The sequence below is a fragment of the Schistocerca cancellata genome, chromosome 5 (assembly GCF_023864275.1).
Source record: "Schistocerca cancellata isolate TAMUIC-IGC-003103 chromosome 5, iqSchCanc2.1, whole genome shotgun sequence".
Classification (NCBI taxonomy): domain Eukaryota; kingdom Metazoa; phylum Arthropoda; class Insecta; order Orthoptera; family Acrididae; genus Schistocerca; species Schistocerca cancellata.
This window is the reverse complement of record NC_064630.1, coordinates 19,974,367-19,989,835: the sequence shown is the minus strand read 5'-3', so window position 1 is coordinate 19,989,835 and position 15,469 is coordinate 19,974,367. Positions and strand designations below refer to the sequence as shown.

Here is a 15,469-nt window from a genome sequence, read left to right as displayed (position 1 = left end):
TGCCGACTTAGTACAGTCAAAGACGACTCTAGCGTCAAAGATATTTTACACCACACACAATCTTCCAGTTGTAATCAGTCTCTTTGCTATTCTTCGATACATTTTCTAATAGTAATCAATATGCTTTTACTCTCAAAAACAGAAGTAAATTAACATATAATAAGACAAATTATAATAAATCCTGACAAAAATATAAGAAAACATTTACAATTCGGTATCGACAAATACGGTAAAAAAAATAACGTCTCCCAGATCCATTACAATAGGGTGTTTATAAATGGATATCGCGGTTTTAACGCTTTATAATATTTATTACATATGACTTACAGTTATAAATGATATGTCAAATGAAAGAGCAACTCAAACAATTTTACCAAGAACCTTATAAACGTTCAATGTGAGTACCATTTGTCACACGTCACACATCTGGTCTATAGCCGAGTTCTTCCCAAATGTTGATAAGTGTGTCTTCAGTAATTGTAGCGACAGTTGCTTCAATCCGGTTTCTTAATTCAGGGAGGTCTGCTGACAGCGGAGGCAAGTACACACAATCCTTGATGAAGCCCCAAAGGAAAAGATCACATGGCGTTAGGTCGGGTGAACGTGGAGGCCATGCAAAACAAGCCCTGTCATTGGGCCCCTTGCGGCCTCTCCAGCGCTTGGGTACAGTAACTGGCACTTCTTACCTTGACACGCTAGAGCAATGGTTCTTCCCTCAGTCGGAAGAAGAATAGCCAGAGAAGTTCATTTTCCAGCAAGATGGTGCGCCACCACACTGGCATAGCGACATACACGACTGGTTGAACTTCACTGTACCCAAGTGCTGTATAGGCCAGAAGGGGCCCAATGACAGGGCTTGCTATGCATGGCCTCCACGTCCACCCGACCTAATGCCATGCCTTTAGGGCTTCATCAAGGATCATGTGTCTGTGCCTCTGCTACCAGCAGACCTCCCTGAATTAAAAAACTGGATTGAAGCAGCTGTTGCTACAATCACTGAAGGCACACTTATCAATGTTTGGGAAGAACTCGGCTATAGACTTGTGTGCCGTGCGACAAATGGTGCTCACGTTGAACATTTATAAGGTTCTTGGTAAAACTGTTTGAGTTGCTCTTTCATTTGACACATCATTTATAACTGTAAGTTTGATATAATAAATATTATAAAGCGTTAAAACCCCGATATTCATTTATAAACACCCTGTATCGTAACTTCCCATAACCGTCCTAGGTTCAACGTTTGTTAGTCACTGAACTTCACCCACCTATTCCCTTACCTGTTCCCACTCCACCACTGCACAACCTTCTATTCTATTAATGCACCCAGAGTCATTTTATTTCTCTCTTTTTTGCCTCCCCTCCCCTCACCCTTCACCTGCCTCCACCCTCTGTCTAACCTCCCAACTGCACCCAGTTGCCCTACCCTCCCTCTACCTCATCCCTTTATGTTCCCACAAGCAAGACTCTACTGTCTCCCACACACCTACCCTGCCACCCCTCCCCCTCCCCACCTTACCCCATCTGCCAGACTGCTTCTTACATCATCCTTGGTTGCTCTCAGTCTGCCATCTCCAGCCAGAAACAGTGGTCATGTGTGTGTGAGTTGCGTTTGCATGAATGTATATGTGTATATACTGTCTAATTCAGAAGAAGGCCTTTTGCTTGAAAGCTTACTTGTTTAGTAGTCTTTTTATTGTGCCTGTCTGCAACTCAACATCTGCACTGTATGGTGAGTATCAGTCTATCCTTTTCACAACACTGTCAAAAACTACTGTAAAATTTGTTTTGTTAAGAAACTATTACAAAATCAGGAATTTAATTGTTTTCAGGTTTTACTATTTTCATTAGACCTTGGCAACCAAGTAGATTTCAAATAAAAGTTCTCAGAATTAATCTCGCACTTTTCAGCAAAGTATTACTGTGAAATTTCCTGAGAGGCTAGGACCATGTACTGGACCAAGATTTAAGCTCAGCCACTTACCTTTTACAGCCAATGTTCTTTTGGAATGTAAGAGAGAGGGCATGGCAGGGCTGAAGTTGTGAGAAAGCCCTACTGAATGGATCTGGAGGGAGGTATCAGTCAATAGTCAAACACAGTTGTCAGATATAACTTTCTTTGAATTTTTCTTACAGAGCTTTTGCATCTCTCTTTTATGATAATTGGACTTCGGAGGTGAAAGTGCATGCTGACATCAAATTTCTATGGTAATTTATCCATCTTTCACTTTTTCTTACAGTGAAACTTAAAATTTTAAACAGGGTATCATTGACTTACTCAGCTGTTGCATGTGGGGGTATCAGTTATACACTTCACAGTCTTTATTGTCTGATTGACATAGATAAATACAACAATTGCAAGAAAAGTAATAAATACTAGTTTTACATTATCAAGTTGTTCTTTAGGGGCCCAAATAAAACATCCAAATTAAACTCTAATTTAAAAAAATTTACTTGGTGGGTCCCTACAAATGACAGAATTTGACACAAAATGTCACCCACTGTCAATGGTTGAAAATTGAAGATGATGTACTTGGTGTGCCCACTTAAGTGAAAGTTGTTTCTTAGGGGAACCAACTCTTTTCTATATATCCACACATTCTGTTTGACCATGACATGTCACCCATCTCCACCTTTTAATTTTTTTCCTTTAATAGATTTCCACTCTCGCTTTCTATAAGAAATCTTTTGTTGTTTCTAGGACAAACATTTCACACTAAGCTAAATACCCATTACTTTTTTACAATCCATTTCAATGTCTTACACAACCAAATGTAGATGGATAGGACATTCTGCTCATTATCAAGCCACTTTGCAGACTGAATGATTCTCATAAAACTGAATCAAACAATGGAAAGTTGAGCCATAGTGGCAGGAGACAGTGGCGCTCCTTTTCACACTATCTCCATACGAGACATGTTTTTAATCTCTCAAAATAGAGTGAGTGATCTAAAAATGGATTACAGATATGGAAGTAGCATGGAACACTGCCACAAGGAAACACGACAATGCAAAACCATGAATATCACAGTACATAGACTCAGAGATAACAACACATGTTTGATCACACACAAATTATCAAATTAATGTAAGTTACGCCAAAAAATTGCAGTTACAAGTGATCGATCTCTACAGGCAGTGAAATGAGTGAAAAACACACAGAACATTTCCATAGTATCCTGTCAATTCTGATATATCTCTTTAAACTTTCAAACACTGGAATCTTTCACGTTTCCAATAATAAACATTTACAGAATAAAAGTCAATATGGCTAAGTTACTTACCACTAGCAGCAGTGCCATGAATATGTGGATACAGATGAAAGGTGGTTGTTGAATGGAGGCCCATACCATTGGATGCAGATACACCAGCAGTCACAGACACTTGCCCTGTACCAGAAACTGGACCACTTGATGGCCCACTGCGCCCCTGCTGGAGGCATGTATGGCACTCATAACTCTCCATCAAGTCCATCTGCAGAAAATAAAATGATCATCAGATATACGTGACTCAGCAAGAACACAATTTTTCTTAGCTTCCTGAAAGGAAATCACTCATCTGTGTGTATCTGCACAGGCAAATGTGCGCACACATGCGGAGTGAAAAGGAAGAAGCTAGGATGGTGGAAGATATGCAGAGAGCCTGACAGGTCTTAACTCTGAGCACCAAGTTTAAGCATATAGATGTGCCACACTTCATGTATCACAGATTTTATTTACTCTTCATGCTATGAAGAAGCAAAGAACAATAAGATTTATTCGAAAACCTACTGCATATTGTTTTCAATCAATTAACTAACTGCCATTTACCGGGTTGTGTCAGTACGGTCCGAGTGCTTGTTTTTGTAAAGGTTGTTTCACGTGGTTGTAAGTTCTGATGTCATAAAAGTGACAGAATAACATGATAGTAAAACTCAGTTTTCTGTTAGGACAACGAACAGCAGAAACTGCAGATGGATTAAACTAATGTGAAATGGGAAAGAGCAGGTGGGGGGGATGAGATGGGTGGGGAGGGAGAGGGCACCTGTACTACAAGTAACTTTCCCTACCTGCACCAAGGTAAATATATATGTGTTCTGGGGTTGCCATGGATATTTGTTCATCCTTCAGTGAATTGCTTGCACCATCATCTGACCATACAGTCACGTTTGTTAGCTCTTAAGAGGAAACAATATTCCAAAAGCCGTGTTACAAGTCCCACACAATGCAGTGCAGTTTCAATCCTGGGACAGCAGTGTAACCACTGCAGATGTCCAATTTTTGCACACTCAAAAGGACTCTCCAGCAGAGATCCATCATCCGTTGTTCTATGTGTAACGATATGACATAATGAGGTACAGTACGGTCAGACGATGGTGCAAGCAATTCGTTGAAGGATGAACCAATATTCATGACAAAAATCGTAGTGGCTGACCGTACCTGGTGATACCAGAACAGATGGAAAGTGTGTGGCAAGTAATTCTGCAGGACTGGTGCTTCAAAATGTCAGACCTCTCTTATCAATTCTCACAGATGTCCCACTCGCTGTTGCACAAAATTGTCTCCCAGTGGCTTGGTTTTCATAAAATGTGGTGCAAGATGGATGCCAAAGCAACTGACAGATGACCACAAAACCAAACATCGGGCCACAGCAATGACATTCCTACAGCGGCACACAGAGAAAGATGACGAGTTAGTCGATCATGTTGTCAATGGGGATGAAACATGGGCGTCACATACCACACCTGAAACCAAACAACAATCCATGCACTAGTGGCATAGTGGTTCACCTGTCAAGACCAAATACAAGCAGACAGTCGCTGTCAAAAAAACCGTGTGCACTGTCTTCTGGGATCGACACAGTGTCCTCCTGTGCGAATTTTTGCGCTGAGGGGAGACCGTAAATACTGACTGGTATTGTCTGACATTGAAAAATCTGAGAAGGGATATCCAGAACAAGAAACAGATGTTGACAAGAGGCATTACGCCTGTGCACGACAATGCAAGACCCGATGCAGCCAATGCACATGAAATGCTTTCAATCAGTTTGGATGGGAGATTTCGACCATCTACCTTACAGCCCCGACCGCAGCCCAGGTGACTTATCTCTTATCGTCTCATGAAGCGTTTACTGAAAGGAAAACATTTCCACAACAACACTGGGGGGCAGACTGAAGCAACTTTGTGGTTTAGGAAATTGGCAGCAGAACTCTATGATATGAGCATACAACTGATGCTCCACTGTTACAATAAACGCTTCAACAATGGCGTTATTATTCACACAAGTAGCCTGTGAATATGTGTAAATATTCCAATAAATATTTATTACTTAGTGATGTTTTTGTTTTCTTTATCAGTCATTGGAATTTACTTTGTGGATGCACCTCACATATTTACTGTTTTCACTGTTTATATTCTAGCCATGACTTTCCTAAATTACACTCCATATTCGTTTGCAGTACATATAACCTCTCGCATCATAAAAAACTTTCTTCTTTCCAACCCATCTCTAGGTTAAGAAACAGAAATGCCATATCAGGCAAAATTTAGGAAATGGAATGCTGGAATACTATTTCAAACCACAGGTTCTGCACATTCACCATCATAGAAGCCAATATGAGCACAGCTGCATTATCCCAGTGCAAGAGTACTTCCTGTACAATAATCTTTGTTATTCCCCTCCGACACAGCATGCAAAGTGTGAAATAACAGAACTAGCAAGCACAAATCGCACTTTCCATTTCCAAAATGATGATATCCTGTGAGCGCAAAAAAAATCACCTCCACCATTATCACAGTACCATAGCAGCTAATAAGACCAGAGTACAGCTAATTAGAAGACCCAGTCAACTGGCACGTACATCAGAGCTTCGAACTAGACTATCCATTTATCTACAGTGCTATCATATGAGGTGGTGATGAAATGGATGAGGCGGTCATTTGACAGAAGACAGTGGACATACATTCACACTGTGTGTGCTTATTTTGTGTGTCACACAGAAGCATGCACAGAAAAGTGTACATATTTGTGCACTTTCTTGTTTTGAATTGGGTCAAATTTCACCTGGAATTTTATGCACGTCAACAATAAAATAATCCGGCAAGATAGAAACTTTTAAGATCTTCTACCAAGAAGATAAAAATTATTTTTATGACTTTAAACATGGCACATCCTACATATTAATTTTTCTTTTGTAAGTTAGGTCTCATATGAAATTTGAAAGTACTTTGCAATGTAAAACATACAGATCTCTGCTGATGAAACTGCCGACTGTGCAGGTTGATATATCAAAAATTAAGTGATGAGGAATTGGCACAATCTTACCAAGTGTGCTACAAAGCAAACAAACAAACCACTCTACAATCGCAAATTTCTTTCATGAAAGAATGCTTACGTAGCAATAAACACAAAAACATTTGTATGGTCTGTGAACATTTCAGTAAGGCCAGGTGCCTTCATTTCAGTTGGCAGAAGTTGGTGGATTTCTAACAGTATTTGTAAGTGTATCTCCTAGTATAATATCAGACCTCCTTTTTTCCGGCATAGTACAGCAGCTTGAGGAGTTATGGACTCGACAAATCACTGGAAGCCCCCACCCCCTACACAAATATTGAGCCATGCTGCCTCTATAGCTGCCAAAGTGTGCTGGTGCAGGATTTTGTGCATGAACTGACATTTCTATTACCTACCAGGGGCAGATGTGGACTCTGATCACAATCTATTGGTTATGAACTGTAGATTAAAGCTGAAGAAACTGCAAAAAAGTGGGAATTTAAGGAGATGGGACCTGGATAAACGGACTAAACCAGAGGTTGTACAGAGTTTCAGGGAGAGCATAAGGGGACAATTGACAGGGATGGGGGTAAGAAATACAGTAGAAGAGGAATGGGTAGCTTTGAGGGATGAAGTAGTGAAGGCAGCAGAGGATCAAGTAGGTAAAAAGACGAGGGCTAGTAGAAATCCTTGGGTTACAGAAGAAATATTGAATTTAATTGATGAAAGGAGAAAATATAAAAATGCAGTAAATGAAGGAGGCAAAAAAAGGAATACAAACGTCTCAAAAATGGGATCGACAGGAAGTGCAAAATGGCTAAGCAGGGATGGTTACAGGACAAATGTAAGGATGTAGAGGCTTATCTCACTAGGGATAAGATAGATACTGCCTACAGGAAAATTAAAGAGATCTTTGGAGAAAAGAGAACCACTTGTATGAATATCAAGAGCTCAGATGGAAACCCAGTTCTAAGCAAAGAAGGGAAAGCAGAAAGGTGGAAGGAGTATATAGAGGGTCTATACAAGGGTGATGTACTTGAGGACAATATTATGGAAATGGAAGAGAATGTAGATGAAGATGAAATGGGAGACACAACACTGTGTGAAGAGTTTGACAGATCACTGAAAGACCTAAGTCGAAACAAGGCCCCAGGAGTAGACAACATTCCATTGGAACTACTGATGGCCTTGGGGGAGCCAGTCCTGATAAAACTCTACCATCTGGTGAGCAAGATGTACGAGACAGGCAAAATACCCTCAGACTTCAAGATGAATACAATAATTCCAATACCAAAGAAAGCAGGTGTTGACAGATGTGAAAATTACCAAACTATCAGTTTAATAAGTCATAGCTGCAAAATACTAACGCGAATTCTTTACAGACGAATGGAAAAACTGGTAGACACTGACCTCGGGGAAGATCAGTTTGGATTCCATAGAAATGTTGGAATACGTCAGCCAATACTGACCCTACAACTTATCTTAGAAGATAGATTAAGGAAAGACAAACCTACGTTTCTAGCATTTGCATACTTAGAGAAAGCTTTTGACACTGTTGATTGGAATACTCTCTTTCAGATTCTAAAGGTGGCAGGGGTAAAATACAGGGAGTGAAAGGCTATTTACAATTTGTACAGAAACCAGATGGCAGTTATAAAGAGTCGAGGGGCATGAAAGGGAAGCAGTGGTTGGGAAAGGAGTGAGACAGGGTTGTAGCCTCTCCCCAATGGTATTCAATCTGTATATTGAGCAAGCAGTGAAGGAAACAAAAGAAAAATTTGGAGTAGGTATTAAAATCCATGGAGAAGAAATAAAAACTTTGAGGTTCGCCGATGACATTGTAATTCTGTCAGAGACAGCAAAGGACTTGGAAGAGCAGTTGAACGGAATGGATGGTATCTTGAAGGGAGAATATAAGATGAACATCAACAAAAGCAAAACGAGGATAATGGAATGTAGTCGAATTAAGTCGGGTGATGCTGAGGGAATTAGATTAGGAAATGAGACATTTAAAGTAGTAAAGCAGTTTTGCTATTTGGGGAGCAAAATAAACTGATGATGGTCGAAGCAGAGAGGATATAAAATGTACACTGGCAATGGCAAGGAAAGCGTTTCTGAAGAAGAGAAATTTGTTAACATCGAGTATAGATTTAAGTGTCAGGAAATCGTTTCTGAAAGTATTATATGGAGTGTAGCCATGTATGGAAGTGAAACGTGGATGATAAATAGTTAGGACAAGAAGAGAATAGAAACTTTCAAAATGTGGTGCTACAGAAGAATGCTGAAGATTAGATGGGTAGATCACACAACTAATGAGGAGGTACTGAATAGAATTGGGGAGAAGAGGAGTTTGTGGCACAACTTGACAAGAAGAAGGGATCAGTTGGTAGGACATGTTCTGAGGCATCAAGGGATCACAAATTTAGCATTGGAGGGCAACGTGGAGGGTAAAAATCGTAGAGGGAGACCAAGAGATGAATACACTAAGCAGATTCAGGAAGATGTAGGTTGCAGTAAGTACTGGGAGATGAAGAAGCTTTCACAGGATAGAGTAGCATGGAGAGCTGCATCAAACCAGTCTCAGGACTGAAGACCACAACAACAACAACAACAACAACAACCATAAAAGGTCAATGGGATTCATGCCAGGCAATCTGGGTGGCTAGATATTCAGTCGAATATGGCATACAACTGTGGTCCAATGATAATTACATTATTGCTAGGGAACATTAAGTCCATGAATGGCAGCAAATGGTCTCTAAGTAGTTGAATATAACCATTTCCTGTCAATGATAGTTCAGCTGGACCAAAGGACTCAGTCCATTCCACATAAACACAGCCCACACCATTATGGAGCCACCACCATCTTGTACAGAGCCTTGTTGAGAGCTTGTGTCTGCTCCACACTTTAACCCTACCATCAGCCCTTACAATATGAAATCAGGATTCGTCTACTAGGCCCCCATTTTCCAGTCTAGGGTCCAACCGATGTGATCATCTGTTTTTGTTTTGTTTTGCTTTAGGGGGCAAAAAACAACTGGGGTCATACGTGCCCAAGTCAAAACTATAGAACACGAATACAGAGAGGAGTTAAACGACTATACCTCAGTCCCAATGGACAGAATAGGAGACAGCTAAAAACAAGCATGTGGAAAAAGGGCTAAACCCATATGCAGAAATGGAGTTCCAAAAGTAAAAATTAAATGGCCTTCACCATATTGCTTCGGCCGATAAAAAGTAAAACGCAGTCGACAGCCAGCAAGTCATTTGCTAAAACAGTTGATAAATCAAACGGCAAATCCAAGCTGGAATGTAAATAGTTAAAAAAGGGCATTCCAGCAGGAAGTGGCGGACGCTTGAAATTTGGGCGCAATGTGTACAAAGTGGCGCGGTAGCGCCACTTAGCAAATGACGATGGCTAAAAAGGCAGTGCCCAACACGCAGCCGAGTTAAAATAATCTCCTCCCAGCAGGAGGGCTGACAGGAGGTCATCCAAAGAGCTGGGAGAGTCTTAATGAGCCGAAGCTTGTTCCCATGAAGGGAGGACCACTGGCGATGCCAAAGAAACAGCACGTTCTGACAGACGGCAACACAGAGATCATCAGAGGGAATATAGGTACTCGCGGGCTGAGGTACGAAGACTGCAGCCTTGGCAACTGTGTCAGCAGCCTCGTTTCCTGGCAGACTGACATGACCAGAAACAGACACATGACAGGGACCCACAGAAACATGACACTGGCTCCACGAAGAGTGAGCAAGTGACAGTTTTCCTGAACCCGCTGCACTAAGGGATGGGCAGTGTACAGCGCACATAGACATTGGAGGGCACTGAGTGAGTCTGAGCAGAGGGCACAATTGGAAAAGCTGTGTCTCCCCATGTACTCCGTGGCCTGAGACAAGGCGAAGAGCTCAGCTGTAAATACTGAGAAGTGTGCCGGAAGATGATATCGAAAGACACGTGCCAATGACGAAGGCACACCCGACCCCCTGGTCAGTCAGAGAGCCATCAGCGTATACAAAGGTACTATCGCAAAATTCCATGTGAAGGTCGTGAAACTGGAGGCAATAGACCAAGGCTGGAGTAGTGTCCTTAGGAAGTGAATAAAGGCCAAGGTTAACATGGGCCGCTTCATGAAGCCAAGGTGGTCAAGGGTTCACACCCACAGGGTAAGTGGCAGGTAGTGCGAAGTTAAGCCACCGTAGCAAGTGGCGAAAGCGGACTCCAGAAGGTAACAGAGAAGAGGGACGAGCCCCATACTGATGAGCAAAGGGATCATCAAAGAAGGAGGCAGAGGAGGGGTGGCCACGCATGGCAGACAAATGGCATGCATACCTGCTGAGGAGAAAGTCATGGCAGTACGAAAGTAGGAGTTCAGCAGCTTCAGCATACAGACTTTCAACAGCACTGGTGTAAAAGGTGCCCATGGCCAAACGGATCCTATGATAGTGGATAGTTTTGAGACGGGGTAAGAGGGATGGACGTGCAGATGCATAAAAAAAAGCATCCATAGTCAAGTTTCGAATGGACAAGAGACCACTACAAATGCAGGAAGGTGATTTGATGGGCACCCCAGGAAGTACCATTGAGGACACGCAGGAGATTGAGGGACCGCATACAGTGGGCTGCCAGGTAAGACACATGGGAGGATCAAGAGTGTTTCGTATCGAGCATGAGTCCCAGAAATTTTGTAGTTTCAATGGATGGGATGCCAACAGGCCCAAGATGCAGAGATGGTGGGAGAAACCATTTGCACCACCAGAAATTCATACAGATGGTTTTGTCAGGGGAAACGCGAAAGCAATTGTTGATGCTCCAGGAGTAAAGACGATCAAGACAGTGCTGAAGACGTTGCTCAGTGAGACAGGTCCATGGAGAACTGCAATAGACGGCAAAATCGTCTACAAAGAAAGAGCCAGAGATGCCCGGCAGGAGACAGGCCATTATATGGTTAATTGCAATAGCAAAGAGGACGATGCTCAGGATGGAACCCTGAGGCACACCATTTTCCTGGATAAAGGTGTCCAACAAGGCAGAACCCAACACACTTTGAAAACTCAGTCTTGTAAAAATGCCCAAAGAAAATAGGACAGGCACCCATGGAAGACCCACGTGTAAAGAGTATGGAGGATACCAGTTCTCCAGCAGGTGTCGTAGACCTTCTCCAAATCGAGAAACACAGAGACAGTCTGATATTTCCACAGAAAACCATTCACAACATGGGTGGACAAAGTAACGAGATGGTCAACGCAACACTCAAAATCCACACTGTGCATTCATTAGTAAATGTCGAGACTCGAGCCACCACACCAGCCGGGCATGCATCATACGTTCCATCACCTTGCAAACACGGCTGGTAAGAGAGATGGGGTGGTAGCTAGAAGGAAAGTTTTTGTCCTTGCCAGGCTTACTTATGGGTACGATGGTTGCTTCACGGCAGCATGCGGGAAATGTGCCCTCTGGTCAGATGCAGTTGTACGTGTTAAGCAGAAAGTGCTTGCCTGTAAGAGAAAGGTGCTGCAACATCTTCATGTGGATGGGGTCTGACCCTGGAACGAAGGATCAGGATGAATTGAGAGCATGATAGAGCTCCCTCATAGTGAAGGGGCATTGTAGCACTCATGATTCGGAGAAGAGAAACATATCGCCCGAGCCTCCTCCGCTCGTTCCTGATGGAGGAAGGCAGGGTGATAATGCAAAGAGCTCAAAACTTCTGCAAAATGGTGGCCCAAGGTGTTGGAGATAGCAACAGGATCCACAATAACAACATCTGCTACTGTCAGGCCGGAAATTGGGGAATGGATCCTGTTCCCAGAGAGCCGTCAGAGGTTGCCCCACATGACAGAGGAAGGGGGTGGAACTGTTAAAAGAACTAATGAATGATAGCCAGTTAGCTCATTTCCTATCCCGAAGGACTCAACGACACTTTGCACGCATCTGTTTATAATGAATGCAGTTTGCCATCATAGGATGACAGTTAAAAAGGCGGAGAGCATGTCTCAGTGCGCAAACTGTTTCGCAGCATGCCTCAGTCCACCAAGGGACTGGAAATCAGTGTGGTAAAGAGGAAGTGAGAGGAATGGAATATTCTGAAGCAGTATGAATAACGTTGGTGAGATGGTCCACTTGGTCATCACAACTGGGGAAATCTTGTTCTTCGAAGGTCGCAAGGGAGGAGTAAAGCTGCCAGTCAGCCTTAGTAAGCTGCCATTTAGGCGTGCATGCAGATGAGGTAGGAGTCAGCAAACGGAGAGCACACGGGAAATGGACGTTGGAGGAGGTGACAGAAAGAACAGAAAACTCAAGAAGATGGGCAAGCTAGGCCATGCAATATGACAGGTCCAAATGGGAATAGGTGTGTAAGGAGTCGGAAAGGAAAGTGTGTGCTCCCATGTTAAGGCAGAAGAGGTTGAGTTGGTTAAGGTCAACCAAGAGGACACCTTTCTGACAGGTCCTGGAAGAACCCCAGAGGGGATGATGCACATTAAAGTCACTGAGTAGCAAAATAGGGGGAGGTAGCTGCCCAATAAGCTGAAGGAAGTCTGCCCTGGTGACATCAAAGGATGGAGGTACATAAATGGTACAGAGGGACAAAGTCTGGCGGGGAAGGAAAAGGCGAATTGCAACAGCTTGAAGATGGGTAGTTAGGGAGATTGGTTTACTATGGAGGTCATCCCATATGAGCAACATGACGCCCTCATGAGACGGAATGCCAACATCAGGGGAAAAGTCAAAACGAATCAGTAAGTAACGTGAACGCTCAAAGTGGTTGTGAGGGCGCAATTTCATTTCCCGAAGGCAGAGTACAAGGTGATGCTGTGACGCTGAGAGCAGCCATAAATCCTTTTTGTGGGACCAAAGGTCATGAACATTCCATTGGAGGACACTCATGAGGAGGAAGAGATGGAGGGGTGTCAACTCAACAGCCACCGAGTGACAGCCAGTGTAGAGTCGCTGCTACAGGACACAGGAGCAGGAGGATCCTGCTCCATGGAGTCCACAGAAGCATCGGCTTGCTTGTGTGGTCAGTCCGTGGAGTCCAATGCTGAAAAACAGTTGGTGGTGCGCACTGGCAAGACAGCGGCCGGCCAGGCTAAGGTAGCACATGATAACACCGTCAAACAGGATCTTCAAGTTGTATTTCGGCCTCGGTTAGACCGTCAAGCAGCCTGGTGTAAATTACACCAAGGGAAGAATTCTGTGGACCTCAACATGGAGAGGGTAGCCATGGAGAAGCAAGGTAGCAAGCAGGTGTTGTGTCTGAGAATCACAAGCCGTCTCCAAAACCAACGTGCCATTCCGTAAATAAGAGCAGGATTTCACAGGGCCGGAAAATGCGTCAACACATTTCTGGATAATAAACGGATTGACTGTGGTGAAGGAGACCATTTTCAGTACATGAGACCATAAGGAACCGTGGTGCAGCAGGAAGGGGCTTCGAATAAATAGCCTCATTACGATTATGTTCTGTAGACGTCGATGGAAGATGAGGGACTCATTGCGAGAAAATTCCCCATGATAGCCAGCACCTCCAATGTGCGCTGCTTCCAACTGGGGGTTCCCTTCACAAGGGGGCACACCAACCTTAGGTGATTGTTCACACCTCCCGAACATCTGACAGAGGGACCAATCAGCAATTTGGGAAGGTTGCATCTCAGGCCATCACCCCTTCCTGGGCCTGGCCTGTACCAGGGGGTGCGTGCGAACTCTACCTGTCGACCTAGCGCTGGGAATTATGCATTACCCAGTCATCTGTTACGCGTCGGACGCGTGGGCCGGCCTTCAGGAGTGCATACGGAGGAAGAAGAAAATGGAGGAGCCTAAAATGCCAAAGCAGATGAAGGGGAGAAGAAGGTGAACGAAGAAAGGAAAAAGGAGCGAAAAACAGTGGTGAGACTGTTCTTATGTCAGCTATGGATAATGCACAACATTCCCAAAAAACACCCAGACATGTTCCCCAAGGAAGGGGAAAAAGAATAGCAAGAGGATAGGCATGGAGCACGGAAGGGAAAATTGCTGCAAAGGCTGGGGCCCTGTGGTAGCCAAGCACGAACCTGCCAAAGAGTGGCGAGCCCTCTAGGGGTGGGGGTGAGGGGTGGGGGATCTGTTGGTATTTCACGTAGAGTTGCTTGTCTGTTAACACTGACAACTCTGTGCAAATGTCGTTGCTCTCAGTCGTTAAGTGAAGACCATCAGCCACTGCACTGTCCGTAGTGAGAGGTAATACCTGAAATGTGGTATTCTCGGTGTGCTCTTCACACTGTGTACTTCAAAATATTGAATCCCCTAAAAATTTACAAAATGGAAGGTCCAATGCTTCAAGCTCCAATTATCATTCCACATTCAAAGTCTGTTAATTCCCATCATGCAGCTACAGCCACATCGGAAACCATTTCACATGAATCACCTGAGTACGAATGACAGCACTGTCCTTTAATACCTGGTGAAAGTGATATTACTGCCACCTGTATGTGTGCATATCACTATCCCATAACTTTTGTCACCTCAGTATATTCAAAAGAGTAGAATACCTGAGAATGAGCTGCTTTATTGTGCACTTCCATGTCACTTTATTACTTCCAAGTTCCATGTGATATTTCCACTATTGTAGATTATTGGCCCAAAGAATAAGTTGTCAGCACTGCATAAAGTAATGGAAACTGACTCTCCCCGTACCAACAACCTTCACCTTTCAAAAGTCTGTGTGCTTCTTCCCTTCTACCTGCAAATAAAGGCAACTCCATTTCCTAAAATGTTTTTTACACGCTGTATGTCATCTATTAAAATGTAGCAGTAAGCTAATATTTTCTAGGAATTTTGTGGCCAATAAATTTAAGTAAAAAAAGAACCAAATTGTTGTTAATCATAGCTGCCAACCTTGAAAAGAGGCTGTCAGTAATCACTAGCAAATATGGTAGATAATCCACCCACGTGGGCAAAAATGAACACTAGCACTGCATGGCAGCAATTAGTGGTAGCAGATCACGAACAAATGTTCCTTCGATCTGTACTAACACAGCCGTGGAACAATAGTTATGTGTAACCAAGATGTTGACAACATGTTGCAAACATCGGTACTCCAGTACTATAGGCACACAATGCTGGAGAACAGTGTAAATGCACCTTGATGATGAAATCATTCATAGACAGGTTTACAACATACTCAGGAAGGAAATCATTAAAATGTATGAAACATTTTAGTAGTCTATAGTAAGTGAAATG

The 15,469-nt window shown here is 43.2% G+C and overlaps 1 protein-coding gene across 3 annotated transcripts in view; it reads right to left on the bottom strand.

Moving 5' to 3' along the window:
- Positions 1 to 15,469, bottom strand: part of LOC126187359 (uncharacterized) — a 262,249-nt gene that overhangs the window by 164,035 nt on the left and 82,745 nt on the right. For all 3 annotated transcript variants that reach the window (XM_049928392.1, XM_049928394.1, XM_049928395.1), the window contains exon 10: positions 3,282 to 3,471. In XM_049928392.1, the coding sequence (XP_049784349.1) occupies positions 3,282 to 3,471 (190 nt within the window). The remainder of the gene's footprint in view (positions 1 to 3,281; positions 3,472 to 15,469) is intronic.